This window comes from Fusarium odoratissimum (genome assembly GCF_000260195.1).
Source record: "Fusarium odoratissimum NRRL 54006 unplaced genomic scaffold supercont1.18, whole genome shotgun sequence".
NCBI lineage: Eukaryota > Fungi > Ascomycota > Sordariomycetes > Hypocreales > Nectriaceae > Fusarium > Fusarium odoratissimum.
In genome coordinates, this window is record NW_022158777.1 from 633750 (window position 1) to 658688 (window position 24939).

At 48.2% G+C, this 24939-nt stretch overlaps 12 protein-coding genes across 13 annotated transcripts; 7 read left to right on the plus strand and 5 right to left on the minus strand.

The window, feature by feature from the left end:
• Positions 1-105: 105 nt before the first annotated feature.
• Positions 106-2587, plus strand: FOIG_10561 (uncharacterized protein; the record flags this gene model as incomplete). Its single annotated transcript, XM_031210908.1, has 2 exons — positions 106-502; positions 563-2587. The coding sequence occupies 2 exons, from the start codon at positions 106-108 to the stop codon at positions 2446-2448; spliced, it is 2283 nt and encodes a 760-aa protein (XP_031059619.1). The 3' UTR covers positions 2449-2587.
• Positions 2588-2659: 72 nt separating this feature from the next.
• FOIG_10562 (uncharacterized protein) lies at positions 2660-3244 on the minus strand (the record flags this gene model as incomplete). The annotated part of the gene is made up of 1 exon (XM_031210909.1): positions 2660-3244. The coding sequence occupies one exon, from the start codon at positions 3242-3244 to the stop codon at positions 2660-2662; it is 585 nt and encodes a 194-aa protein (XP_031059620.1).
• A 953-nt stretch (positions 3245-4197) lies between these two features.
• FOIG_10563 (uncharacterized protein) lies at positions 4198-4722 on the minus strand (the record flags this gene model as incomplete). The annotated part of the gene is made up of 2 exons (XM_031210910.1): positions 4198-4588; positions 4643-4722. The coding sequence occupies 2 exons, from the start codon at positions 4720-4722 to the stop codon at positions 4198-4200; spliced, it is 471 nt and encodes a 156-aa protein (XP_031059621.1).
• A 915-nt stretch (positions 4723-5637) lies between these two features.
• FOIG_10564 (uncharacterized protein) lies at positions 5638-5878 on the minus strand (the record flags this gene model as incomplete). Its single annotated transcript, XM_031210911.1, has 2 exons — positions 5638-5782; positions 5835-5878. 2 exons carry the CDS (start codon positions 5876-5878, stop codon positions 5638-5640), a joined length of 189 nt encoding a protein of 62 aa, XP_031059622.1.
• Positions 5879-7265: 1387 nt separating this feature from the next.
• On the plus strand, positions 7266-7912 carry FOIG_10565 (uncharacterized protein). The gene is made up of 3 exons (XM_031210912.1): positions 7266-7366; positions 7416-7569; positions 7623-7912. The coding sequence occupies exons 1-3, from the start codon at positions 7323-7325 to the stop codon at positions 7707-7709; spliced, it is 285 nt and encodes a 94-aa protein (XP_031059623.1). The 5' UTR covers positions 7266-7322; the 3' UTR covers positions 7710-7912.
• A 548-nt stretch (positions 7913-8460) lies between these two features.
• FOIG_10566 (uncharacterized protein) lies at positions 8461-10565 on the plus strand. Its single transcript, XM_031210913.1, has 2 exons — positions 8461-8796; positions 8851-10565. The coding sequence occupies exons 1-2, from the start codon at positions 8508-8510 to the stop codon at positions 10458-10460; spliced, it is 1899 nt and encodes a 632-aa protein (XP_031059624.1). The 5' UTR covers positions 8461-8507; the 3' UTR covers positions 10461-10565.
• A 215-nt stretch (positions 10566-10780) lies between these two features.
• Positions 10781-12060, plus strand: FOIG_10567 (uncharacterized protein). The gene has a single exon (XM_031210914.1). It carries the CDS (start codon positions 10982-10984, stop codon positions 11963-11965), a length of 984 nt encoding a protein of 327 aa, XP_031059625.1. The 5' UTR covers positions 10781-10981; the 3' UTR covers positions 11966-12060.
• A 279-nt stretch (positions 12061-12339) lies between these two features.
• On the plus strand, positions 12340-15843 carry FOIG_10568 (Cu2+-exporting ATPase). Its single transcript, XM_031210915.1, has 3 exons — positions 12340-12650; positions 12715-12783; positions 12832-15843. The coding sequence occupies exons 1-3, from the start codon at positions 12392-12394 to the stop codon at positions 15552-15554; spliced, it is 3051 nt and encodes a 1016-aa protein (XP_031059626.1). The 5' UTR covers positions 12340-12391; the 3' UTR covers positions 15555-15843.
• Positions 15844-16445: 602 nt separating this feature from the next.
• Positions 16446-18922, plus strand: FOIG_10569 (uncharacterized protein). 2 transcript variants are annotated; one of them, XM_031210917.1, is made up of 6 exons: positions 16450-16558; positions 16617-16651; positions 16703-16784; positions 16834-17530; positions 17580-17831; positions 17884-18922. In XM_031210917.1, the coding sequence occupies exons 1-6, from the start codon at positions 16485-16487 to the stop codon at positions 18715-18717; spliced, it is 1974 nt and encodes a 657-aa protein (XP_031059628.1). In that variant the 5' UTR covers positions 16450-16484; the 3' UTR covers positions 18718-18922. The 2 variants fall into 2 exon arrangements, with proteins under 2 accessions (XP_031059627.1, XP_031059628.1); XM_031210916.1 differs by having other exon boundaries at positions 16446-16651.
• A 419-nt stretch (positions 18923-19341) lies between these two features.
• Positions 19342-21975, plus strand: FOIG_10570 (uncharacterized protein; the record flags this gene model as incomplete). The annotated part of the gene is made up of 7 exons (XM_031210918.1): positions 19342-19731; positions 19783-20309; positions 20357-20639; positions 20688-20832; positions 21495-21688; positions 21742-21807; positions 21868-21975. The coding sequence occupies 7 exons, from the start codon at positions 19342-19344 to the stop codon at positions 21973-21975; spliced, it is 1713 nt and encodes a 570-aa protein (XP_031059629.1).
• A 352-nt stretch (positions 21976-22327) lies between these two features.
• FOIG_10571 (uncharacterized protein) lies at positions 22328-23136 on the minus strand (the record flags this gene model as incomplete). Its single annotated transcript, XM_031210919.1, has 4 exons — positions 22328-22348; positions 22444-22665; positions 22792-22984; positions 23033-23136. 4 exons carry the CDS (start codon positions 23134-23136, stop codon positions 22328-22330), a joined length of 540 nt encoding a protein of 179 aa, XP_031059630.1.
• A 54-nt stretch (positions 23137-23190) lies between these two features.
• Positions 23191-23499, minus strand: FOIG_10572 (uncharacterized protein; the record flags this gene model as incomplete). The annotated part of the gene is made up of 1 exon (XM_031210920.1): positions 23191-23499. The coding sequence occupies one exon, from the start codon at positions 23497-23499 to the stop codon at positions 23191-23193; it is 309 nt and encodes a 102-aa protein (XP_031059631.1).
• Between the last annotated feature and the right edge of the window lie 1440 nt (positions 23500-24939).

The following is a 24939-nucleotide window of genomic DNA, read 5'->3' on the forward strand; positions in this document are numbered from 1 at the left end:
GACAGCGATGCATGTATCAGATCATGCCATTTCGTTACACTATTATCAGCCATAAAGAGGCCTTTAAAGTCAAAAATAAAGTTTGAGTACCATGTTTTCGTTGCAATGAGTCTCTGCACACCCTGCCAAAAAGCCTTACCCGACTTCCCCTCGTCAGGTGGCACTGGAGATACTAATGAAGGTTCCCCGTCCAAGTCCATTGTCTTCATTAACCCGCGGCTCCCGAAAGGTCACCTTCTTCTGCACTCATCATGGAAGACTTTTAAGGCGTCTCTGGAGGCCGATTGTCCCGTGTGCTGGACAATCTGGCGGAACATCCGATCCTCACCCATCGTCTCACAAGCTGATGGAAATATTGAAGACTTCCGAGCGGATATCACAAGGGCGACCTATAAACCTATAGATTCCTCATATCTTATCATTATCACGATAGAGGGCCAAGGATTAAGGGTGCCATCATTGCTCCTCAATATCTGGAAGACAAACAAAGAGTTCTATAAAGGTAAGTTGAAGATCTAAGCTTCACAAGCCATCCGTTCAAGCTTATAAAGTCCCAAAGTAGAGGTCGAAGATGTAAACCCAATACCCATTGAGCACACCCCTCAATCAGCTGCTCAAGCTGCGAACCGTTGGATCAGCATCTGTGACTCGGAGCACTCATCATGTCTCGACCGTGCCACATCGCCCTCGGAAGCAAAAATGCCAACTCGACTATTAGACCTTGGCGGCAGCGACTCAACAACGTGGTGTCTCTTTGAGACTCAGCAGAAAAAGGTTCCATACGTTGCGCTTTCTCATCGCTGGACTACGGATACACCAACACTTCTGACGAAGGACTATGCAGAGTACTTCAATCCCCAATCAGATGCCCTATTGCCCCAAAGCTATAGGGATATCGTTGAGATCTGTCGCAATCTACCTGTACGCTATCTCTGGATCGATTCTCTTTGTATCATCCAAGATGACAACGGCGCTGATTTCAGCCACGAAGCACCTTTGATGATGGATGTATATCGGTATGCGTTTCTCACTATCATGATATGCTGGGAATTCGGAGAAACCACTGCTTTTCGCAAGCGCCGACCCCGGGGGATAGCTCGACCTCCACCGCAATCATATCACGATAACACCTGCAAAAGTACCGACAATAGAGTGGAGGATTTTGCTTTTGTTGTACAGAACAAGACCAATGACTATCGCATTGATGTGGACAAGTCCCCCATTAACAAGCGAGCCTGGGTCTTACAAGAGAGGCATCTTTCACGGCGCATCCTCTGCATTGGTAGTGATCAGCTATATTGGGAGTGCCAGGGCGATTCCATCGGAAGCTGCATGTCGAGAGAAGCCTGTCCAGAAAGTTTCTCAAGCTTTGGCAATCGCCTGCCACTTAGGCCACTGACAGAGAATGAGGAAGGCCTCCCCTGGAGTCTAATAGCTGAGCAGTACAGCCAACAAGACTTGACATACGAACAGGACAGGGTCGTTGCCATATCAGGGCTTGCAAAAGTCATCTCAACCCTGAGTGGTGATACTTATTTCATCGGTATATGGCTGGAGAGCTGGATGACTGGTCTTTTATGGGAGCCTGATCAAGCAAAAGATCGACCGCACAGACCAAAGCCGTCCCAGACAGATTCACCTCCTATGGTGTTACCTTCATGGTCTTGGCTGAGCTTCTCGGGATCAGTGTATCTCAGTACAGAAGGACCAAGAATCTCAAGGACGGATCCGAACTCCTTCAAATCCACTATCTTCAGACCGCTTGCTCTTTTGAGTAGAAAAACACTTCTACCAGTCGACACCGACCCTTCTATTTCCATCGAGCGTGCCATACTGCACATAAGGTGTCTACTTATACCAGTGGAGTTTGGTGGCTTCGTAGATGAAGAGGATCTACCCTCCTATTTCAAGCTCAGTCACGAAATTGAGTTACAATCAACCGGTATCGAGTCTTTACACCTTGTTTCATGTCAGAACGACAGAAGGGAGTACGGAGCAATAAAGATTAAGTTCAGCAAGCCGATAAAGACATCATCGCATTACTTCCTCGCCCCACTGTACCTGCGCAAGGAGAATGCAGCTGAACCCCAAAAACTTAGTCCCGACGACACTGAAGGCCTTGGAATTGTTCTTGAGAAAAGTTTCCACGATGGACAACGTGAGTTCATTAGGGTTGGGATGTGGCAGGAGGACTACGGTTGTTCGTCTCAGCTTGGACCCATGATCAGCAACACTATTGTCAATCAAGGTTTTGGAGAGGGAGAATGTGAAAGTATTGAAGATACTACGGAAATGGAGCAGGTTTTTGATTCGAACTTGAAAGACTACGCACTGCATCATGCCTCTTCAGTGGTAAACTTTGCCTGGAAAGAAAAGGAGGAGTCTGTCCAATGTTCATTACTGCCTCATTTTACTAAAGCTGACTGGACTACTATTTCAATAGTATAATCGCTATACCTCTGTAACCGAGGGATGCTATTATAACTTCTCTTGGGTGAAGCAAAATGTCAGCCATGGCGTAATTTGACTCTGAGAGGAGTTAATAATCGTCAGATCCGTCATCACAGTCATCCACGATAGTTGAGGAGGAGGATATGTTGGAGGCTATTAAAGCGGTCGTTGTGTGATATAGCTCAATTTACACATCTATATGTTGCTACTACCGCCCTTGAAGAAGGCCCTGCAACGCTTCTTCAGTATCATATGCCTTCAACAGTTCAGCCTTGAGCTTCTCAACCTCATCCTTCTGATCTCTTCTCACGCCATCCAACATACCCTTCGCGGGACCAATAAGGTGAGCGTCGCTGAGCTCCATGACAACTGCCATTAGCACCAAGCTGTCTCCCATCTTCGCCAGCTTGCCATCTGCATCCAGTCCGTTCATGATCTTCAACAGTCTCTCGAAATCCACATCGCCCGGCTCAAGGATGACTCGCAAGACAGCGCCTCCGTCACCATTGACGAGGTACTTGTGAAAGAGGTTTGGCGTGACAGTCTGAGGCTTTCCGACTTCTAGGGGCTGGGCAGAAGCCTCCAAGGCTTCCAGGTCAGGATCAGTGCTCTTGTAGACAGAGATAGAACCTTCTATAAGATCAAACGTCTCTGAGAAACGTGTATGAAAGTGAGGCGGCACAGTGGTGCCGGGAGTCATGGTTTCGATGAAAATGGTGCGCTTGCCATCGTTGAGGGATGTCGACTCCTCCAGCCGAAAGCGGCGTTGATCCCAGCGACGTTCTGATGACATGTTGATGAATAATGGTAACAAGAACGAGAGTAAGATTAATTATACGAATTTTAATAAAACAATTCGCTCTGTTCAGATCCCATGTTTAAGTACTCGACTTCACTTCGTAATGCTGACTGCTTATTCAGCGGCTCATCAGCTACCGACCCCGCCGCGTTACGCCTTTGGGGTTAGTGATTATGAAGGATTCAGATCTGCCCCACGAAATATCTTATCTAGGCGCCGGCGCCCGATTAGATAGCTTAACTTTTATTTCTCTCGAAGGCCCGATTCGCCGGAGTTCCTTAAGAATGCTGCTGTTATTATTCGTATACTTGGAATGTTTTCTTATTCGCTCTTGTATTGTCTAACTGAGTATGAAGTTAATGACCCTCTGCGTAGTACACAGAGCTGTCTTGGTCAAAATGATGGATAAGACTCGGTATTCTACACCCGTAGCTCTATTCAATTCCAGGGGCAATGGCTATCAGAAGGTGGTAAATTCTTCTGACTGGGGCTGGGTTAGCGTCACTTCCTGGGATTGCATGGACTTTTCTTTTGGGTCGCGATACAGCATATTGTATTTGCATTAGAGCCGGAGACAAAGACCTGGGATGTTCTAGACCGGAAGAGAATTGTCAATTGTAAGCCAGAGTAGGTAGTCAGGCAAGAGCACATATACAGCATTTCGGCACTTCCCTACAACAGCCATTCAAGTTTACATGCTACTTTTTGTAGAAAAGATAATAGATATAGTATGGTTATTGTCTATGAAGCATACTAACAGAAAGGAGTCAAAGAATCGAAGAGGCAAGGGAGGGGTAGAGGGAGAAGGTCTGAATGAAGGGGCTACTCAGCGAAGGTACTTGACCTTGCAGGCATCACAAGTCAGAGCTTTGACCAATGGCTCTAATCCGCCACGGTATGGTCAAAGTACAATAAACCCTGGGCCCCGAATAAGAAACTGCCTCTTCTTAATCGGCAAGATAGGCGTTGACACTAATACTCTGAGAAGTACCCTGATGAATGCGCTGCGTGGTAGAAGACGTAGCGCCAGCAGGAGCCTGGTCATCCACATCACCCAACTCCCAACCAAACAAGACATTGATGACATGCTGAGTCAGGTTATCGATGATGACCTTGATCTCGTTGGCGGCAAGTCTGATGATGGTGACCTTTGCGTCCTCGAGCGCAACAGAAACACGCTCGCTCACACCAGGCCAGCGGATATTAGCTCTGCGGACCAGGATTGCGACGTCGGCAGCAGATGCCAGATCAACGCCGGGCTGATAGTCGTAGGTCCAGCAGACATAGGTGCTGTTCTGTTCGACGACAGTGAGGGAGAGATCCTTGACGGTGTTTCTGCTATGTCTTTTAGCTTGCGGTCTTATGGGGATACTTTGTTTGGTGCAAACTTACGTGGAGTCACCGACCGCAGCTAGGCTTGCGAAGACGGGAAGGGCTCCGAGGAGGAGCGAGGTGATGGTTGCGACTTTCATGATGGCGGGAGAGGTGCAAGGTTGGTAAGATATGATGATGAGGGTATGCTGGAGTGTTGAAAGACAGTGATGGAGTGATGGTGGAGGAAACAGTTACATGGGAATTTTGCTCTCTTTATATATTAACATATTTCACATGTTCTGCAGCTTCAAGGTCAGCGAGAACGGCAGTGTTAGCTCTATCGAGGCCGGCAGTTGTATTTGAGGCTGCAGGATTCAGCAGCTATTCCAGAATACGCACGGTGTGATAGGTATGTGCTGAATCCCAGCATATAGAAGATCAGCTGAGTTTTGACTTTAACGTGAAATTTCATAGATGGCGGTAAACGAGATAGGTAAATTTAAGTTCAAAGGGTCCATTCGCTTCAGCACGTATGCTTGGATGTAACCGTATGTACGCAAGTCAAGGAATATATTTCAAGAAATTTGCACGAGATTAGGTTCTACTACCGTCACATTCAGAATCTCAGCTATTGACTACATCTAGTGCCCTGTAAATAAGAGAGTAGGTCAGTTTAAACAACCATGTTTATTTATGCGCATACCAAGCAAAGTGCAGCTAGTCTTGCCATTTACAGTTGTAGCAAAGTATAGTGTTCTATCTAAGGGGTAGCAAGTTGAACCTTTGCAGTCATGCTAGGTAACTAGAAATTGTCTTTGTGCCTATGACCTAGCCATCCTACGAAGCAGTCCCGTAGCTCTATCCAGCCGCTTACTCAGGGCAGGTCGAGTCCCCGCCATCGTTGTTGCGGCAGCACCTGTAGAACGCATTGCCACTGATATCGTTGCCCTGGCACTGCAAAACCACAACGTTAGCATCGTCTCTCACCAACAAGTCATGAGAGTCTCACATAGTAACCGGCATATTTAATTCCGCCCTGGGCAGGAAGGCGATCAGAAGCTTGTCGCGTTAGATCATATCATTTTGAGCCAGGTGTGTTTGTTCTCACTGAGCTGGGCGTTGACGCGGCTGCAACAAGCCTGAGTGGCGTCGTCGTTGGTAGGACCGTTGGTGCGCTTCTGGCATGCGCAGAGACCGTGAGGGTCAGCCAACGCCTGCCTGGTTGTTAATTAGTAGGAGCTTGTCATACTTGTGTGCGTTGATGACATACGATGCAAGAGCGGCGAGAGAGATCAAGACGAGGTTGAACTTCATTTTTGGTGCTGGAGCTTTAAACGAGGTTGAATGAGGCTGAACAAGGTTGGTGCAGGAGACAAGGCTACGATCAAAGGATGTAGATAGCGATTGTAGGTAATCAAAAGGAGAATAACCGTCTATTTATGCAATGACTACAGACTCCAGTTGCGAAGTTTGTAGCCTTCTCCCTATCTCTCTCTCTTTGCCGTATGATTCGAGTTTCAAGTCCAAGCAACAGCTACCTTTCTCCACCTTCTCTTGAACTCTATAGAATGAAGTTTGAACTGCCGAGTCTGGGACTCTGCTTCTGAGATCACGGGTCTGGCTGTGCCTTTGTTGATAATTGGTGCCGTGTTGCCGACAGGATACAGAATATAGTTTTTGTCTAGAGGTGTGCAATGGAGCGCACAGGGTCCGAGACCTCAATACGAGTGATGGCTTGCCATGTTGCCTCTAATAATGCTCTATTAGTAGGTCCTTTTCAGTAAAACAGCAACATATGATTTACTATCAACATAGTCTACAACACGCATCCTACCAGGATATAAAGCCATCATGATAAGTCTTTTGTCTAATTCACCACTAAGTTCTGTGCGATGGTCTTAGTGAAAAGATCATCACGCGGGATATGATTCTGGCATTTCGTGTCTCATCACTCCGTCGTAAAGAGACTTTCATGGTTGGACTAACAGTGCGCGAGGATCTCCACGATATGCTGTCAAAGCAATTTACGTATCTCGTTTCTTCACGAATCACCAGGCGAATAATCTAGCGGGCCGATACGAGGCAATCAACATTACCCACAGCAATCCAATAGTATCCAATGTAAGTCTCCCATCAGCTGGGTCCTCGGCACTTGAACCGAGAGAGTTGATATTTTCATGTGGCAGCCGAATGGACACTATAAGTGACGTCTCGAATGCTATCCCTTGCCTCTATAGAACAAGTAGCTACATGTACCTCCCAATCAATGTCTTGAAGAAGAGGTCTATGACCATGAACTTGTAGGGAGAACAGCGCTTGATAGGGGCTCGTATTTGCCTTGTAGGCTGACGACAGTAATGGGGCGAGGTCTAGAGTTAGAGACAATGGCGATCACTGTTCTAGAAGTTCCAAATCTCGAATCACTCCTGATTAAACTTTAATATATCATCGCGAGTATGTTTATTGCGGTTCTTGATACTTGTAAAGCGTAGATGCTGATACACCGGCGGTGAGGCCGACATGACCTTGAACTCTGTATTGTTACGAAACTCATAGGAGGCACGGCACTTGCCAGAGTTCGATCAAGGTGACGGCTCCTTTCCTCGGCATATTGAACTTGTGAAGCTCGTGAAGCCTCGTGGACGAAGATGGCTATATAAGATTCGATTCCTCTCAGCTGGATATCTACATCCAATTCATGCTCCTAGCAATTACTCTCTACCATCCAACTACATTCCAACCAAACCTCACCACCAACATGCGTGCCGTCTCAGTCATTGGCGTTCTCGCCACCATCATCTCGTATGTATATACACAATCTCGTTCTCCTTCACCCTCTAACTCCAGCCAGCCTCGCCGCCGCGGATCCTCACGGAGCTTGTGGCTGCCAGATCAACACTGATGGCGCCCTTGACTACGATACTACTGATACCTGCTGCACCCGATTCGGGGGGAAGACTTCATTCCTCACTACCTCCAGGAAGGTCCGTTTCTCTGGAAAATACGTAAGTACTAAAACAGATATGGCATCGAGTATTACTGACTGTGTCTCGACCAGTGTCTGCGCGGCAAGATTAATGGGAACAGCTGGTACAACTGCTGCCGCCAGTTCCTTCCTGAGGGTGACGGTGCATGTCCGTGGTAACTTAGGAACGACGTTGACGGTATCTTGTTAACTGAGCAGTGCCTTTGACTCTTCTCTGAGCCAAAAGGGGTTATGAGATGCGGGGGCTAGGTCATCTTCTTCCGTACATCCCTACTAGATAGCTCGCTGTAAATAGTAATATCAGACTCTATTACACTCACTCGAGGAAAGCTTCGATGAGTGTACATTGATATTACCACTCAAAGCGTGGCTCAATATGGCACTATAGCTTAAGTGAATGAATTACATTAGGTCATAGGTATATACAGACTTAAATAGATGGTGTGATCTTATGGGCCGTATGAAGAAAGAAAGCTATCTTAAATGCTTTACCATGTATCTACTGCAGTCTATAAACAGCCTTGAGTGTAAATACCGTCTTAAAAGTTATCATTCTGATAAGTGGAGGTTAAGAGCTTATAATCACCACATAAAACCTATTATAAGCAGTAGAGTTTGGCTTAAATAAAAAAGCGTGAATGGTGACTTATAAGTTCTGACTAAGTAAGACCTTAGTTGAATAGCATATATAGAAAGAACAAAATGCCCATGTAATTAAGGGATTACCCTACAACTAGGAGAAGAGTGGAACTGCGTTAATTAGTCATACTGCTATCTAAGATTATTCATGGTAAACAACTTGTGAAATGCATGCAAGTGGAACTTGAACCGCCAATTAACTGTCTTAAAACTAGCCGAGGGCTCACCTCAACCTCTCCATTCAAAAGTTTCAAGTTCTGTGTGGTGATGAGAAGCTTCTAGCCACAAAGATCAACTACACGCAACACATATCAAGTTATGCATACGGCATCATTTCTCATCCTCGCTGCCTTTTATGGGGTTGCATATTCCAACCTTGTCAATCATGGCGCAACCGTGTCTGTCAATGGGGTCTTGTACTTTGTACACCCTGAGCCTGTAGGATTCCTCCCATTATCTTCCAGTCTTCACCACCAAGGACTTGTCGAATTTGTCCCGGCGACAATCTTTGAGGCAACAGACAATCGATTCGATGAGTCTAGTCTCAACGACACTGTTAAAGCTTGGCTTGCCGAGGATGATGTTTTCAACAAAGGTTTCTTGCAAGGTGCGTTATTATTTCTCTTTAATAACTGGAAAGGTGTGCTCACACAGCTTGCAGCAATCTACGTGAAAAAAGATTCCGATGATGTTCCAGGTCTATTGAACTATCAGTATCAAGGCAACGCATCATCGTTGTGGAAAGAAATCGATTACTCCTTCAACGTCCCCAACGGTCCTTACATCTTGAACCCCTCGACAGGTTCTCTACATACCCCGTACCGCCTTTATCTCGACACTCAAGGCGCCTTCACCCAAGGTGTCATACCCCTCTCAAGCGGATCTTTCGCCCCCCTCCCCGCTGCACTCCCTGGCTCATCGTCCATATCGATTGGTGTACCCTCAAGAATTTACTACACTCCAACTGACGACTACCCGCTTGCTGGTGTGCGCATCGGCGTAAAAGATATCTATGACGTTCACGGCCTCAAGACTGGAGCTGGAAGCCGCGCCTACTATGACACCTACCCCGAAGCCAATGGCACTGCACCCGCACTACAGCATCTGCTGGACGCCGGAGCTGTCTTGGTCGGCAAGATGAAGACGACTCAATACGCGGCGCCTGAAAATGTCAGAGATGCCATCGACTACCAAGCCCCGTTCAACCCCCGAGGCGACGGGTATCAAGAAGTTGGATCCTCCTCCTCTGGAGCGGGGGCGGGTATCGCTTCCTACCATTGGTTGGATCTGGCTCTGGGTTCCGATACGGGAGGGTCCATCCGGATACCGGCCGAGGATAACGGAATTTTCGGAAATCGGCCGACGCATGGTCTAGTGGACTTATCGCGTGTTATACCACTAGGGCCTGAGTTTGATACCGCTGGGTTTCTGGCTCGTGATATAGAGATTTGGTCAACTGCTTGCAGGGTCATGTACTCAAATCTCACAGCGAATTATACACGGTATCCGAAACGAGTTCTTACATACGACCTCCCCTCAGCAAAGGACCCCGATATTTCAGACTCGGACCGCGTCATCGTTCAATTCGTTGGCAGGCTAGTCAAGTTTCTCTCAGCCGACCTCTCAACCTTTAACCACACGGAAGAGTGGTCTCGCAGTCACCCAGCAGGTACGCCAAGCGACTTGCAGGAGCTTGTCAGTTCGACATGGGCAGTTATTTCAGCCAAACAGCAAACCCTCCTTGTTCGCGATCCATTCTTCAAGGACTATGCAGCCGCGTACGATGGACGCGTACCTTTCGTCAATCCCTCCACCCACGGAAGTTGGAGCTGGTCTGACACTCTTCCGTCGCTACTCGATGAAGCAGTCGCGAACAAGACCATCTTTAAGAGTTGGTGGGATGAGGTCATGCTCCCCAAAAACGCTGAAGCGTGTTCAGAAAGCCTTATGCTCTATACTTTTAAGAATGCTACACCAGAATACAGAAGTGATTACGGTAGCGCTATGGGTTCTGGCGGGTTGGTTGGTGTTCTGCTCGGCCTGAATATAGGCTTCATCTCGCCAATGGCTGGGAATCCGGACTTTTCAATTCCAATAGGGCAAGTCAAGTATGATAGCAGTATTACTAGACATGTGGAGTATCTGCCGGTCTCTATCAGGATTATGGCAGCTGAGGGGTGCGATGGTATGTTGCTGGATCTTATTAACGATCTCGTCAAGGCTGGGATATTGCCTCAGGTCCAGCCTGGGAACAACCTTTTAGTTGGTTAAGTCAGTTTGACTGTTTAAGGTATATCATATTGCGAGCTTTAATACATCGCACCTCTATAGTTAGTTGGAATTTAATGTTAAACATGAAAAGCCTGATATACAGGGTAAGGAGGTTGCGAAACAGTTCAAATAAGTGGGACCAACCACCAATCACCTCTTTCAAAAGTCTCCGCCCCGCCCCGCGGCGCCGGTTCAATTCCCAGCTTTTCTCCTTGGCAAAAGACCTCGGCAGAGAACCTTGATGGCCGCACCTGTCGCGAAAAAACCAACCAGCAACGCAATCCACGACACGCTACTATATGATCTGCTCCTAGTAGGCATGAACCCTCAAAGTATAAGTGATAAGAGCCAGCACCGCGCCTGCGACCCCTGCCGTCAGTCCCCTCTTTCTCTTTCCCCCTCTTTTTAATCATCAGCTGATGACGTGACCCGTGTTAGGCAAGCGAAAAGTTCGATGTTCTCGCCACACTCCTTTATGCGAACGATGTTCTCACTTTGCTTTGACTTGCGAATACTCCCCTATGAGGACTATAGGGCGGCCGAGGAGGGGCCAGCCGCTGGGGTATAGAGCGAATGGCGTGGCGAGTACGGGTGCGGCGTCGATGTCGCCAGAGGTCATGGATACGGGGAATTTTGCTGGGATTATGGATCAGTTCCTTGATGATCTGGGCACGCCGTTGCCGTCTTTTGATATGGACTTTTCGACGGATCAGGATAATGCCCAAAGACAGGAACCGCTGCCATCAGATTTGTTCAATGGGGCTTCTATGCAGCAGGACCAGACCGGCATGTACCCAGGAACCCGAACCGCGGAAAAGCCAATGGACATGACGCCGACGTCTCAAAACACTGAGAACATAGCGACCCCCGGACTCTCTTCTCAGAAATGCTCTTGCATCGAGTTGGTCAATCAGCATTTCTCAGATATTGAGAGCTCACTCGAGACTTTCCAAACTCTCAAAGTCTTGAAGCAGTCTCTCGCATCAGCAAGGACGATCCTTGAGTGCACAGTCTGCTTCCAATCCATCAAGAGCCCACGCACATCACGAAACGTTTATCTCCTGGGCTCTCTCCTATCCAGCATCGGCTCCTCATACGGCGACTTTTTCTACATACAGAAGCAACGAACCGCTGAGTCCTCAGTGTCCGGTACACCGATTCGCCTTGTCGTCGGTCAGCAGCCAGATGCCCGGGACATGGTTGAGCTTTCACTCGAGGGACCGAGCTACATTGCTTTTCTACAGGCAAGTCTCAAAGGGGAGTTGGATTGTCTTGTGAAATTGGGTGAAGGATTGGCGACGAGACAGAGTCAGCTTCATACCGAGGGTCATGAGAATTGCGAGACGGGGACGAGCTGTTCGAATACAGAGTCACTGCCGACGACGAAACATCCAACGGAGGTGTGTCCGAAGGAAGTTGACATGACGACTGCTTGTGCATGCTTCAGGACGGTTGATCAGGTTAAGGCTGCGATAGCAGAGGCGCAAAGGATCATCTCAGCGTGATGGTTACATATTCACGATTATGACTTATGAATACTTGGCAAGCTTTTAGCAATATACCCAATGCTTGTCTACTCCTCAATAACTCTCCCTCTTCTGCCAATAGCTCAATGACGTAAATGTAATCACGAGATTATCCTCAGCATGTCGCACAAAATGACTGATTGGAAAGTCCCCGCGCCTCCTGTTTCACAGTCTAAAACGGTTTAGCGAGGAGAACGCGGCGCGGAAACGGAGCGCGGAGACTTTTAGCGGTGGTGGAGCCATCCGCGGAACACTAACAAACAGGTTCATCATGAGTGAGTTGCAACTCACGATGTTTCGAGTATTTAGATAAAATGAAATTCTCTTCAGTTTTGGTTTTTCTATAGTCACACCTCGCATTGTATTCTACTACTCCCTTACCAGAAACATACCGTTTACGAAACCATGGGTGCATCTTGTTGCGGATCCAAGGCTGAGCGTGTTAGTGCCAGCTTGGATGAACATGGCCATGTACATACCGATCATACAGATGGATCTGCTACTGTCGAGCACAACAGCTCCCGTGAGCATGACAACGACCATGCGCATGCTGACGGCGACGATCATGACCACGAACATGGAGGATGCTGCGACGATCACTCCGATGCTAGTAGCATCACCTCCCAGGCCTCGACTTGCTGCGGCAGCGAGGAACACTGTAGTGGTAAGGCCTTCTCATCCTAACCGAAACAACTTCATACCCTCTCTAACATTCGGGTTTAACGCAGAGAAATGCATCTATGCCATTGCTGCCCTCGAGTGCAAGAGGGCCTGTGACGACGATCCAGGCCATGAAGGTAACTTGACCCTATGGCGCAGCATAACTAGAGACCTAACAGGTACAGGCTCACAGGATCAGCCCCACAAACATGACCATGGCCTTCACAAAGCAGACACAGCCTGTGGTACCCATCTCGAAGCTGCTTTCAACCAGTACAGCAGCTACCTCGAACAAATCCGCTGCATCTGCCGGAGCGCTATCGAACAGGGAATGACATCCCTCGAAACATGCTGTATGAGCACCCGAACGACCCCAAACAAACAAAAGCATCGAAGCAAACATGGAAAGAAGAAGGCTGCACCTGTTATTCCAGCTTTCAAGCCCTCTGGAACAGGAAGTAAGCAGGTCGACGTCGAGAACGCTGCAAACCTCGAGACAGTCGGGTTTCTTGTCAGTGGTATGGACTGTACCTCTTGTGCAGACAAGTTACTGCGGATCTTTGGCAGTATGACTGGTGTTTCCAACGCCCAAGTCAACTTTGTCATGGGCAAAGGAGAGTTCGACGTTGATGCATGCACCACCAATGCTGAAGAGGTCCTCAGCTTTGTATCTGGGGCAAGTGGCTTCATGCTTAGCAAGATCATCGGCGGGAATTACTACCTCGATGTCTTGGCTACGGCTGCACAGAGTAAGGAACTTGTCGACAATCCACCTCTAGGCGTGACGGATGTGCAGTCGCTTGACAAGAAGACGGTTCGTCTGTCATATGAGCCGACTACCATCGGAGCTCGAGACCTGTTGGAACATGTCAAAGACAAGTGCAGTGGTCTGGCTGAACCTCGCGGAGACCCTCAACTCGAAAACAGTCGCCGTCGCCTCTGGGACCAACTCACAAAGACCCTCCTTGCCGCTGCCCTCACCATCCCCGTCGCAGTAGTTTCATGGAGTGAGAATCTAGTCAACAAGAAGACCGAGGGAATTATCTCGCTGATCCTCGGTACACTTGTTCAATGCATCGCTATCCCCGAGTTCTATCGCCCTGCTATTTCTGCTGTTTGGTACAGCCGAACTGTTGAGATGGACATGCTTGTCGTCATCAGCATCACCGCAGCCTACGTCTACTCTGTGGTTGCATTCAGCTTCGAAATGGCGGGCAAACCTCTTGACGAGGGCCAATTCTTCGAGACTAGCACCATGCTCATCACACTCATCCTCGTCGGTCGCCTCATCGCTGCTTTCGCCCGTGTTCAAGCTGTTTCAGCTGTGTCTCTCCGATCCAAGCAGAACAACATCGCTGTGCTTGTCGAGAAGGAAGGTGATCGTGAGATTGACGCTCGCCTTCTTCAGTACGGAGATGTGTTCAAGGTTCTGCCTCACTCGAGGGTACCTACTGATGGTATCGTCCTCTCTGGGAAGACTGAGGTGGACGAGTCTATGCTTACGGGGGAGACACTTCCTATTGTTAAGCAGAAGGGCGGTGACTTGATTGCTGGTACTGTTAACGGGGATGGTACCGTCACTGTTCAGCTGACGCGTCTTCCTGGGAAGAACACCGTCACAGACATTGCCCAGCTTGTGGAAGAGGCTGCCAAGTCGAAGCCAGAGATCCAAGATCTCGCTAACAAGGTTGCTGGCTGGTTTGTTCCCGCCATGGCTACTGTAGCCATTCTTGTCCTTGTCATCTGGATCGCCTGCGGTATGGAGGTACTCAACTACGACGCCGGGAAGAGTGTTGGCAACGCTATCACATACGCAGTAGCTACTCTCGCAGTCGCATGTCCCTGCGCTCTTGGCCTTGCAGTCCCCATGGTTCTCGTCGTCGCAGGTGGTATCGCAGCTCGAGGTGGTGTCATAATCAAGTCTGCTGATACCACCGAGGGAGCACGCAAGACTACCGATGTTGTGTTCGACAAGACTGGGACGATCACTGAGGCTGAGCTTGCTGTGACTGAGCAGGTTAATCTGAATGGGGACACGGCAGACAACCTTGCTTTGGCTAAGGCTCTTGTCTCTGGCGGTAAACATCCCGTCTCGGCCGCCATTGAGAAGCATCTCGAAGGACAGTCCATCAAGTCCATGCCCGAGGTGGTCAATGTCCAAGTCGTTCCTGGCGCTGGAGTTGAGGCAGATTACCTGGACTCAACTCTCAGAGCCGGAAATGCTCGATGGACTGGAGCTGATAAATTGGACGATGTGTCGCGCCTTCAGCATGGTGGTTCAACTACACTTGTCGTGACTCGCGATTCTGTTCCTCTTATCGTCTTTGGGCTTTCAGCTCAGATCCGCCCTGAAGCAGTTCGAGTTATCTCCGAGCTCAAGTCTCGCAACATCAACGTTCATCTTGTTTCTGGAGATCATATCAGAGCTGTTCAAGCTGTCGCGGCATCTGTTGGTATTCCAGCTGAGAACGTCGTTGGTGAGCGTACTCCACCTGAGAAGAGAGACTACGTCGCTTCTTTGATGGAACAGGGCAAGCGAGTCCTCTTTTGCGGTGACGGCACAAATGATGCCATCGCTGTGGCCCAAGCCAATGTTGGTGCTCAGATGGGAGGTGGTTTGACAAGCAGCGACGTTACCCAGGGTGCTGCAGATGTCGTGCTTCTGAACGGTCTTGAAGGTATCCCTTTTCTTCTTGATATCAGCAAAGTCTCGTTCCAACGCATGTACTTCAACTTCGTTTGGTCTGCTGTCTACAATATTCTGGCGATCACAATGGCTAGTGGTGCTTGGGTTGAGTTCCGTATTCCGCCTCGGTATGCTGGCTTGGGAGAGATGGTCAGCGTTGTGCCAGTGATTCTTGCTGCAAACTCTATGTTCTTCGCACGATACTTCAAGCTGAAGGAATGATTGGATATGGGAACAGAAAACGAGACAGGGGGCTCATCGTGCGTGCACCTTTGCCCTAAAAGAGAGTGTGTTGAAAACATGAGTTAGCTGTCTATATAATTGATTCGCCGCCTCAATCACACTTTGTTCGCCGAAGAGCTGCATATTGCCTTCATCCTGGAACCAAGTCCAACAGCTTAGAGCATGCATGGTGGGTTAAGATATTCCATAAGGAGCAGGTGACCTGTCTCTACTCCATTACGCATCGATGTGACTCTTCCTACACCGTATCCAGCCAAGTGATCCCGTCACTAATGAGGCCATGTGATGAGATTAAAAGTGCCCGTGTTATGGTGAGGAAGTGTCCATTCCTTCTAAGATAATCATCTAGTCCTGAGAAGCTTCTAATAGAGATATTCGCGTTGCACCCTCCGTCCGTGATATCAACGCGGCATGTTCATCAAGAGGATGGTTTGTGGCATTGAATTGAAACTTGATCTCAGGGATATACCCTCCTTGGAGTCACATTCCGGCGGGGCCAGTGCGAAGTAGTTAGAATCAGGGAAGTTAGGGGCTGCAACACCAGTCCAGAGCCCGTAGCTCCCGACACAGGATCCACTCATCATGTCAGCCGGCTGTGCCGGTCTAGTGAAACGGATCGCCAGTGCAACAAAACATCTTTCTCAAGCAGAATATGTGCATGGCAGGTTCTAAACCCACCAGGGAAATCAAGTAGAATTTATAAAAGATTATATAATAATTCCTAAGCCAGGGTTATATATAATATTTTTACAGCCTAGAGTTAGTAAGAAATACAAAAAGCCCCCACAATACCCCGCATCCTTCTTCTTAGGATTCGACTATTTATATAATCTCATCGTTACCCCCGAATATTCTTAAACCACTCCGCCCATTTTTACATGTCCCTGAAACTATACAAAGCCTATAATTATGGGCGAGACTCACAAGGCAGTGGCTAGAACTAAAGTTCGGTCTAAACGAGCGCAATATGTCAATCAGGCTTGGTGGTTATCACCGTCCACCTTACATAACGCACCTACATAGAGCTGACTGCAGCTCTAGCACCTACTGTAGACGACGCAAGACCAAGTGTGACGGTAAGTCTTGCAAGCACTAAACATAAAGACAATGCTAAGTGTAGCTGAAAGGTGAACAGCCTTGCGGGGGATGCTCTTCGCTACGTAAGATATGCGAGTATGAAATGCCGCGAAGTCAGCCCAAGTCAGCCCTGTACGTCGCCACGGTTCTAGCAGAAGATCCCATTAATATCTCATAATAGGGCGAGCCCTCGGGATACTCTTACCGCACCTGTTCATACTATCAGTTCTGGTAACACGGCTGCCGAAGGTAATTCCAAGACGGATACCAACCAATCAACTCATATCTACAGCGAAACCCTGAAAGTCCAAATTATGCCAGATACTTTACAAAGCGTTCCCGAGTTCTGCGGCCCGTCAAGCTCCGAATTCGCCTTCAAAGCCGTCAGCGGTAACCTCAGGGAGATGGGCATGCCTTCTGCTCTTCTCAGCAAGCTGAGCTGTGATTATGGTAACCTTTCAGGGGTCCCATCTCACTTTTCGAATTATGGCCCGTTCATGAAGCTTGTAGCCATGGATCCATTATGGGATATACCTAAAACAGAGGCTGTTACTCTTGTTAAGAAATGGTTCACTAATATGGGTAGTCTTTACCCATTTCTGCGCGAGGAGAAGCTCATAGATACGGTCGACGGAGTATATGCAGTTATAGGGCCTATCAGCGGCGGGACGCCCATCCCTAGAAGGGAGCTAGCAACACAGGCTCTTTTAAATGACGAGACTAACAAGCTAAAGATTGTTCTAGCTGTTAGCAAAACAATGGAGAATGGTGGTAGAAACGATCAGGCTCAGAGGCTGTTTCAAAGTACAACAGAAGCAGTTGAGAGTTTGATATGGAACCCAAGTGGCATCAGCGGCATACAGCTGTTGGTATTGACTGTGAGCAGCTCTGTCACTAGTCCAGACTGGCCACTAATTAGTTCTGTAGGCCATTTACCATTATCAACTCGACGACGAAGTACGCACTGGGAGGATGATTGGGCTTGCAGCAAGACTTTGTTTGGAGATAGGACTACATCGACACACAACTATGAAGAAAGTGTTTGGGAATCATGAGGATCGAAAGACTGCGTTGAATGTCTTCTGGTCTGTATACATGCTCGAAAGACGCATTTGTCTTGGTCAGGGTATTCCTTACTCTATCCAAGATTCCTACGTGGACCAGTCGCTATTTTTGCAGGTTGGTGGCGCAAAGATTAAAAAAGGAAGCTTGTTTACTGACGGCTCTTTAGGATAACTCAGATCCTGTACTCCGCTGTCTGCTCCAATGGACTAAGCTAGTAGGCCGTGCGTGGAGGGTTATGAATATCGACGGAGAGAATGAAACGGAGGTTCATGGGGATGATCTTGAGTACCTGGACGCCCAAGCTAGTCAGTGGTATGACGATCTACCACAACACTTCAAGCTCGACGCAAGCCTTGGCCAAAGTGAACCATTCTCAACGTCACTCTTTATCCAAGCAGCTCTGTATCTTCGGCAGAGTCTTCTTCGCAACTTGATATTCCGGCCCGTACTGCAGTCCGTATCTCGCATCAGCCAACACGAAGCCAAGGCCCATGTTGCAGTAGCCCTGGCCAAAGGCGCGGTCTCCACGCTCTGTAGACTGAGTACTCACAGAACCTTGATATTCTCCCACGTGCTCTTCTTCAAACATCTTTTAGTTGCAGCTTTTGGGAATATTCTACTCGCAGTTGTACATGCCCACGGCTTGTTCTGGAATACCGTGCAAACGGAGTTTGACCAAGCCCTTGATCTTATTGAGCTTCTCAGCACAAGGTCACCCCCGATGGTCCGGTTATGGCAGCGCCTGCAGGGTTTGCGAGAGCTTCCTGAAAGGCTGAATGGGCTGTCAAAACCGGCCTTGTCAAGTGACCGTCAGACACGACCTAATGAAGACCATGGAAGGGATAGTTCATTGCCAGGCTCACCAACTGATTTGATGTTCTTCAACTCGACCCTACCTTTTGAATCCTTGTCGGGAGACTTCGCGTTCTTGTCTGACATCGGGATTGGAATTGATGGATTTCCTGATTTTTCATTCCTTTTACATGAGCCCCTAGAATGAAGGCGTTACCGAGGTATGGGAGCTTACTCTAAATAACAGACAGTTTGTTAGTATGGGCTGACTGAAGGCTGGTTATAAAAGTGATAAAGAGGCGGTTGAGCAAGTAAATACCGATGGCGAGGATAAGATATAAAAACATCACAATAAGGATTAAAAGCAAAGAGTTATAGTATAAATGTTAGAGTTCTGATTACTATTGTATTTCATCCTTATTACCTTTTATAACAACTAGATTAAGTCTTATGAAAAAAAAGCTAGAGGGACACATGTGACAGAAAGAAAGGAAAGAGGCTATTGCTGCCGTTCTTGACTGCCCTCAACCCGACTAACAACGAGCTGTCTGGGTCTCCTTTGTATGCCTTTTTCGATCCGGTGGTCTTGAATCTAAATTCTCGGCAGTTGAATGTGCGGGGAAATTTGCTGCACTAGTTCCGATGCACCCGCTAGTTCCGCGGTGTACATAGACGCTAGTTCCGCCTCCGTGCTTCCGTGATGGTTTTATGTGGCTATGAGTCGGTATAGATGCGTAAGCAGATGAGCCTGTAAATGTGCAATGAAAGTATAAAAGCTTCAGCTATAACCTCTTGTTTACGCTTTACGCTTATTATACATTGCATTGCTAAAATGTCACTTGAGCTTGAATCTTTCATCACCTGGGCCTCGAGCCTGCCTATTCTTCTTCAAACATCAGCCGTGGTCGGCTTCTTGGGACTGGTATACATTGTTTACTATCGCTACCTACACCCACTTGCCAAGTACCCCGGTCCTCCCCTCGCCTCGGTCACCAACCTTTGGAAAACCTACCACCTTTGGAATTTGCATCTCCCGCATACGCTTGTTCGGCTGCATGAGCAGTATGGCGACGTTGTACGGGTCGGGCCAAATGACTTGTCGTTTCGTAATCCCGACGCCGTCAACACCATATACAAGGGAGGTCGACAACTACAAAAGACGGGGTTTTACGATGGGTTTACGACTTTCAATCCCAACTTGTTTGGAACACAAGATGAAGAGGTATGCCATCCTTTGTCCATGAATGGGCGTTCCACTAAGTCTAGATATCAGATTCACGCCATCAGACGTCGCCAAATGGCCCATGCCTTCTCCCTGCACTCCATCAAGGAGATGGAGCATTTTGTCGACAGCCATATCCTGAAACTGAGGAATAACCTGGACCATTTCTGCGATAGTAACCAAGATTTTGATCTCAAGGACATGATTGCCCTTTACGTCTTCGATGTGCTAGGTGAGCTCGCCTTTAGCAGAAGTTTCGACTCGCAGGATGAGAGAGATCTAGCCCGATTACCGCCCATCAATGACCATATCTATCTTGCTTGCTTGATGGGAATGACGCCAGATGCTCTCCCGTGGATCAAGAAGGTCCTGCCCTTCATCCCCATTCCATGGCTGCAACGTCTGTTCAACGCTCGTGCGCAGCTTCGGAATCTGACTGCGGCTTGTGTCCGGCAAAGGATTGAAGCTGGATCCAGCGACCGCAAGGACCTTCTCTCGTGCTTGTTAGTAGCCGTTGACCCTGAGACTGGGTCCAAGCTTACCGAGTTGGACATAAATACCGAGGCCTTTGCAATGATGTAGGTGCGATTGCTTATACTGCCTGCCATCTTCTCACAAGCTACAGTGTCGCCGGGTCTCATACAACTTCAGGCACCCTGACGCTCTTATTCTCCCATCTGCTACAAAACCCTGAGGTCTTGAACAAGGTTATCCAAGAATTAGATTCGAACTTATCTAATCATACGGGTCAAGTCACTTCTTACCAGGCCCTCGAGAAAGATCTACCATATACAAGGGCATGCATACACGAAAACTTCAGAATTAACTCTGTGTTTACCATGCCATTACCACGGAAGATTATGACTCCTGGTGGACTTGTGATTCAGGGATGCCAAATACCTCAGAAGGTGAGATTGAACAACATAATAGAATCATTTGAGTCTAACAATAGAAAGACCACTGTCTTTGCTCTGAACCACGTCGTTCACCATAACCCATCGACTTGGGGCAAGGACCACGACCAGTTCATCCCAGATCGCTTCCTTGGTCCCAACAGCAAAGACCTCCAGGGGTACTTGTCGCCTTTCAGTACTGGGCATCGTATGTGCATAGGCAAGAACTTGGCTATGATGAATATTTTAAAGGTGCTCTCTACGGTACTGAGAAACTACAAATTGGAAATGGTCCACCCGGAAGAGCCCGTCGATACTTTGAGTGTGGGTATTTCTGAGAAGAAGGGAGGATTATTGTGCAGGATATCGAGGCGATGATCTTGGTTGGCAATGTCAAGGCCGAGGCAAACCGGGCGCGTCTAGATAAGCAACGCGTCCAGATAAGTAAGGCACCACTGAGCCACATACATGGGTAGATGTTTGGGATTGGTCTGGCGTGCAATTCTCAGCTGCCATTCACCAGTTATTCCGTGAAGATGGTGGATTATCGGGCCGGTCTCGGATCTGGTTAGTATCGGATTCGGGAACTATAGGCAGGCTGGCTCCGAGACTACCTTTCATCATTTTTACCGATTCCAGTTGTCAGCACTAGAGAGGCTATCTAGCAACTATAAAGACATTGCTTGGTTCTTGAAATGTAGTTTGCAGGACAGCGGCCCCCCCGCATTCATAATGAAATCTATCCATTCCTTCATCCAACCAAGTTTAGAAGCTCCCTGAAAGGACAAGTTGTTCTCATCACCGGTACGTGTCTCGGGGAAGAACTGTTCCCTGTCTAGGACCCTGTCTTTATTATTTAACGCTAATTAGGTGCTCTTGGTACTATTGCCGGCGCCACCGCAGAAAGCTTTGCTACTGCTGGTGCCAGTCTCTTCCTATCCGATACACAGCCCTCCCTGCCAGATTCTACCAAGGATGGTCTTTTGCACCTTGGTGCTGATGCAGTGCATTATTCGCGCTGCGACGTCGGTAACCCAAAAGACTGCGAGGAGCTGGGGCAAGAAGTAAATCGTGATCAACACTGCGCTATGGAATGTTTAGTAACCGATGTACACAGGCCACCTCCACTGTAGGCGAGATTGATGTCCTCATCAATGGTGCCGGAGTTGTTGGTCTCCGCGTGGTAAGTACCCCAGATATTTACTTGCTTAGGGGCAGGAACTAAGCAAGACCATATGCATAGTTCCATAAGCAGGATCTTGCTTTGTTCTTTCGGGACATGGCAATCAACTTCAACGCCACGCTAGTGCTGATGCGTTTGGTCCTACCTAGCTTCATTGAGAGGCGCTGAGGGTGCGTGATTTCGTATCCTTAAAACAGAATTGGATATGAGAGTGTATACACTGGTCGGAGTCACATTACAGCGTGGCGAGTAGACAGTGTTAACTACAGCTTATCTAATACATTAAGGTCAACGTAAATATAAGCTGCCCAAATCAGTGAGTCACTCCCTTTGCGTTTACCTATCGTCTTATCACCCTCTGCATCTCTAGACTGAAGTCGAAGTATCACAGGGTCGGCCCAGGAAAGTAGAGGCAGGGAGTAGGCTTTCCAGTTTTTTCACTTCGCGTTTTGCAAAGGTGAGATTAGAACACCCTGCAGTTGTCGTCATTGACACTAGAAGGGCCTGGTCATGCATGGAATCACGAGCCTTTCTGGATTGCCTGCGAGCATGTAGGAGAGTTCTGACCGAAGGACTATAAGACGAGACTACTCGGTCGATTGCTGAGTCTGTTGATGAAGACGTATGACGACCTACAGCATGCAGCGGAAGTGAGCGTAATTCGCCGACTGGAATCCACCATACTCGGGGCCACTCACCATTCATGGGAGGCTTTGAAAAGCCCAGCGCATCCAGAATCGGGCACACTGCAACGTCCCAGAGCCACCCCAGTATACTAGACATATCCGCTTCGGCTTGTTGTATCAATTTAGAGTTGGATCGAATTTGCATCAACATCTTCATCCTTTCCTCCACGTCCTATTCATGTAAGTCAGGAAGGTGTATCGATCGAATGGTAGTTTTCTCAATGAGAATTGCATCTGAGCGATGTACGCTGGAATTGATGAGTACAATAGGCCCTGTAGATGCAGCACTGTTCAATACCTCGACTGGCGGAGGGCGCAGAAGCTTCTCGAAGCCAGGGAGGAGGCGAATCTGCCCAATGGTATCGTCAAGATCAAAGCTCGCTTGGTGGCGGTCATTTCTCTTTGGCTTGGAGCCCAAAGGATCGCCCTCGGCTCCGCTGTCATAAAGATCTTTGATCGGACAGTCTAGCATATCTCGAAGTTGTTCAAACCTTTCAGCTATTTATGGATGACACTCTCTGAGTTCGGTCACATCAGACCGCAACCGAGATCGAAGACTAGTGATGATTCCGCTGCCCAACTCTAGTAGCTGCACAGCGTGGAGAGGTGTTTTCCCTGCTTCGAGAGCAAAAGAGGCGGCCATTGTGGCTATACCACTAGTAGTGCTGAGTAAATGTTGTTGATCATGTTGACTCAATTAGCGAGGAGCCACTGTTGGTAAAAAGTTCACATCCAGCTCTGTAATACGACTTGCTTCTCTCCAATCGTCTTTAGTAGCCAACATTATGCCAGCCAGTGTCGCCGACTTAATTCCAAGCGTGGGCGGTGAATGAGAGAACTCTGCACCATCAATTAGATATTTCAGAGACTCTTCGAAATATTTATCATCATCATTTCTGTCGAATTGTAGATGAAGGAACTCGGCCAAGCTGAGTAGAATGGATCCCTTCCTTGCATGATTGTCGGGTGTTGCTGCCAGAGCTTGTTTACCCAGTTCAATGGCCATATGTAAATCCTTCAGCTGACCCAGCTTCTGGAACTTTATCTAGAGGAATTCCGCCTTATTTAATAACAACAGCCCTCAAGACTTTTCGGTCCACTGACTAGTGACCCGTTCCGCCGACGCGCCGTGCCTTTGACATAGTAATCCCCACCGCAAAGCAATGCCTATTTCTGAGGCATATTGATCGAAATATGAGAAAAGATTGCACTCAAGATGGAACGCTACTGATCCTCCCTGAGTCGTGCTCTCGGGTAGATGTAATGAATTCTTTATAATGTAGACAGGGCTCGAGAAGCACCAGGAAAGCTCGAAGCCAATGAAGTTAATGATTCGAATGAAATCAACCAATCTGAGTTTCCGGGGGTTTAACCTCGGGATGGGGTGGCAATCCACTTCTCAATAGGCAGCGATAAGACTTTGACAGGATGAATGTATGTACAGGCATACCGATTTCAGAAACAATTGCAGATGGCCGAAGAGGCGACCGCATGTTGCATATACGAGGTTTTTCTTTTTCCTCTCGCATTTACGTACACCAAGCGCCATTCCGGGGGCGGATCAGTCCAAGATTCATATTGTAAAATACGCTTCTCTGCTTCAGGTTGCCTATACTCAGCCTCATTGTGTGCCTATCTGACCTACTGAAGCCGCTTGTTGGCTGGTCGGATCCAAGCTAGCCGAATGTAACCTCTACAAGTCATTCTTTGCTTACAAGGTCAATGATACAGGACTACTATTGGTGTTTACGGATTCAGTTTGGCTTATGCCAAGGGCCTGGCGCTTGCCAAGCCCTTGCAAGTTGGAGTGGGGTGTCAGAAGGCAATGGGGCCAGAAACTGCGAGTCTCAGTCGACTTGGAGTGCCTCCCCTGAATCACCGCTGCGAGGTGCTCAATGAGGAATTATCCTTCACGATGCACGCGGTCCGTGCTCACAGCTCCACATTGATTATCTGCATGTGGGCAGCTGCAGGTGCCACACGGAGTGACCACGTTCCCGTCAAGCCAGATTGGTCCAATGATTAATTAATTAAGAAAAATCAGTGTCCTCGGCTTAAACGCCAGTGGCGCTCGCCGATCAATACCAAAAGGCAAAGTACATCCTTCATAGCTACCTTTGATAATCGATGATTGGGAGGATCTGCTGGACCTTTGTGCCAAGAAGAGTCGTTTGTCTCAAAGGTGGAGCGGTACGCGAATGTAGCTTTGGAGGCATAATCTTTACGTTCCTCTCGAAGACATGTTGGGCCGGCTTGTTCCGGACAACATTACCTTCCTGGCTGAGCGGGTGTCATGTTTCATGGCCGCTCGCCCTGGTCAGCACTAAGTCTCAGTTTGGCGGCTGTTCAGCCGTACAGGGCGAGAGAATTCAATCAGCGGAGGGCTCAAATTTTCTTGTATTTCGTTAGCACAAATACAGGTCAGAACTGGGGTCAATGTGACAGT

Coding starts and splice junctions, on each gene's coding strand:
- FOIG_10567 (XM_031210914.1), top strand. CDS start 10,982: ATGAGGACTATAGGGCGGCCGAGGAGGGGCCAGCCGCTGGGGTATAGA.
- FOIG_10565 (XM_031210912.1), top strand. CDS start 7,323: ATGCGTGCCGTCTCAGTCATTGGCGTTCTCGCCACCATCATCTC. Junction 7,367..7,415: donor GTTCTCGCCACCATCATCTC/GTATGTATATAC, acceptor AACTCCAGCCAG/CCTCGCCGCCGCGGATCCTC. Junction 7,570..7,622: donor TCCGTTTCTCTGGAAAATAC/GTAAGTACTAAA, acceptor TGTCTCGACCAG/TGTCTGCGCGGCAAGATTAA.
- FOIG_10568 (XM_031210915.1), top strand. CDS start 12,392: ATGGGTGCATCTTGTTGCGGATCCAAGGCTGAGCGTGTTAGTGCCAGC. Junction 12,651..12,714: donor CAGCGAGGAACACTGTAGTG/GTAAGGCCTTCT, acceptor GGTTTAACGCAG/AGAAATGCATCTATGCCATT. Junction 12,784..12,831: donor CGACGATCCAGGCCATGAAG/GTAACTTGACCC, acceptor TAACAGGTACAG/GCTCACAGGATCAGCCCCAC.
- FOIG_10569 (XM_031210916.1), top strand. CDS start 16,543: ATGTCAATCAGGCTTGGTGGTTATCACCGTCCACCTTACATAACGCAC. Junction 16,652..16,702: donor ACGCAAGACCAAGTGTGACG/GTAAGTCTTGCA, acceptor TGTAGCTGAAAG/GTGAACAGCCTTGCGGGGGA. Junction 17,531..17,579: donor TACAGCTGTTGGTATTGACT/GTGAGCAGCTCT, acceptor TTAGTTCTGTAG/GCCATTTACCATTATCAACT.
- FOIG_10566 (XM_031210913.1), top strand. CDS start 8,508: ATGCATACGGCATCATTTCTCATCCTCGCTGCCTTTTATGGGGTTGCA. Junction 8,797..8,850: donor CAACAAAGGTTTCTTGCAAG/GTGCGTTATTAT, acceptor CACAGCTTGCAG/CAATCTACGTGAAAAAAGAT.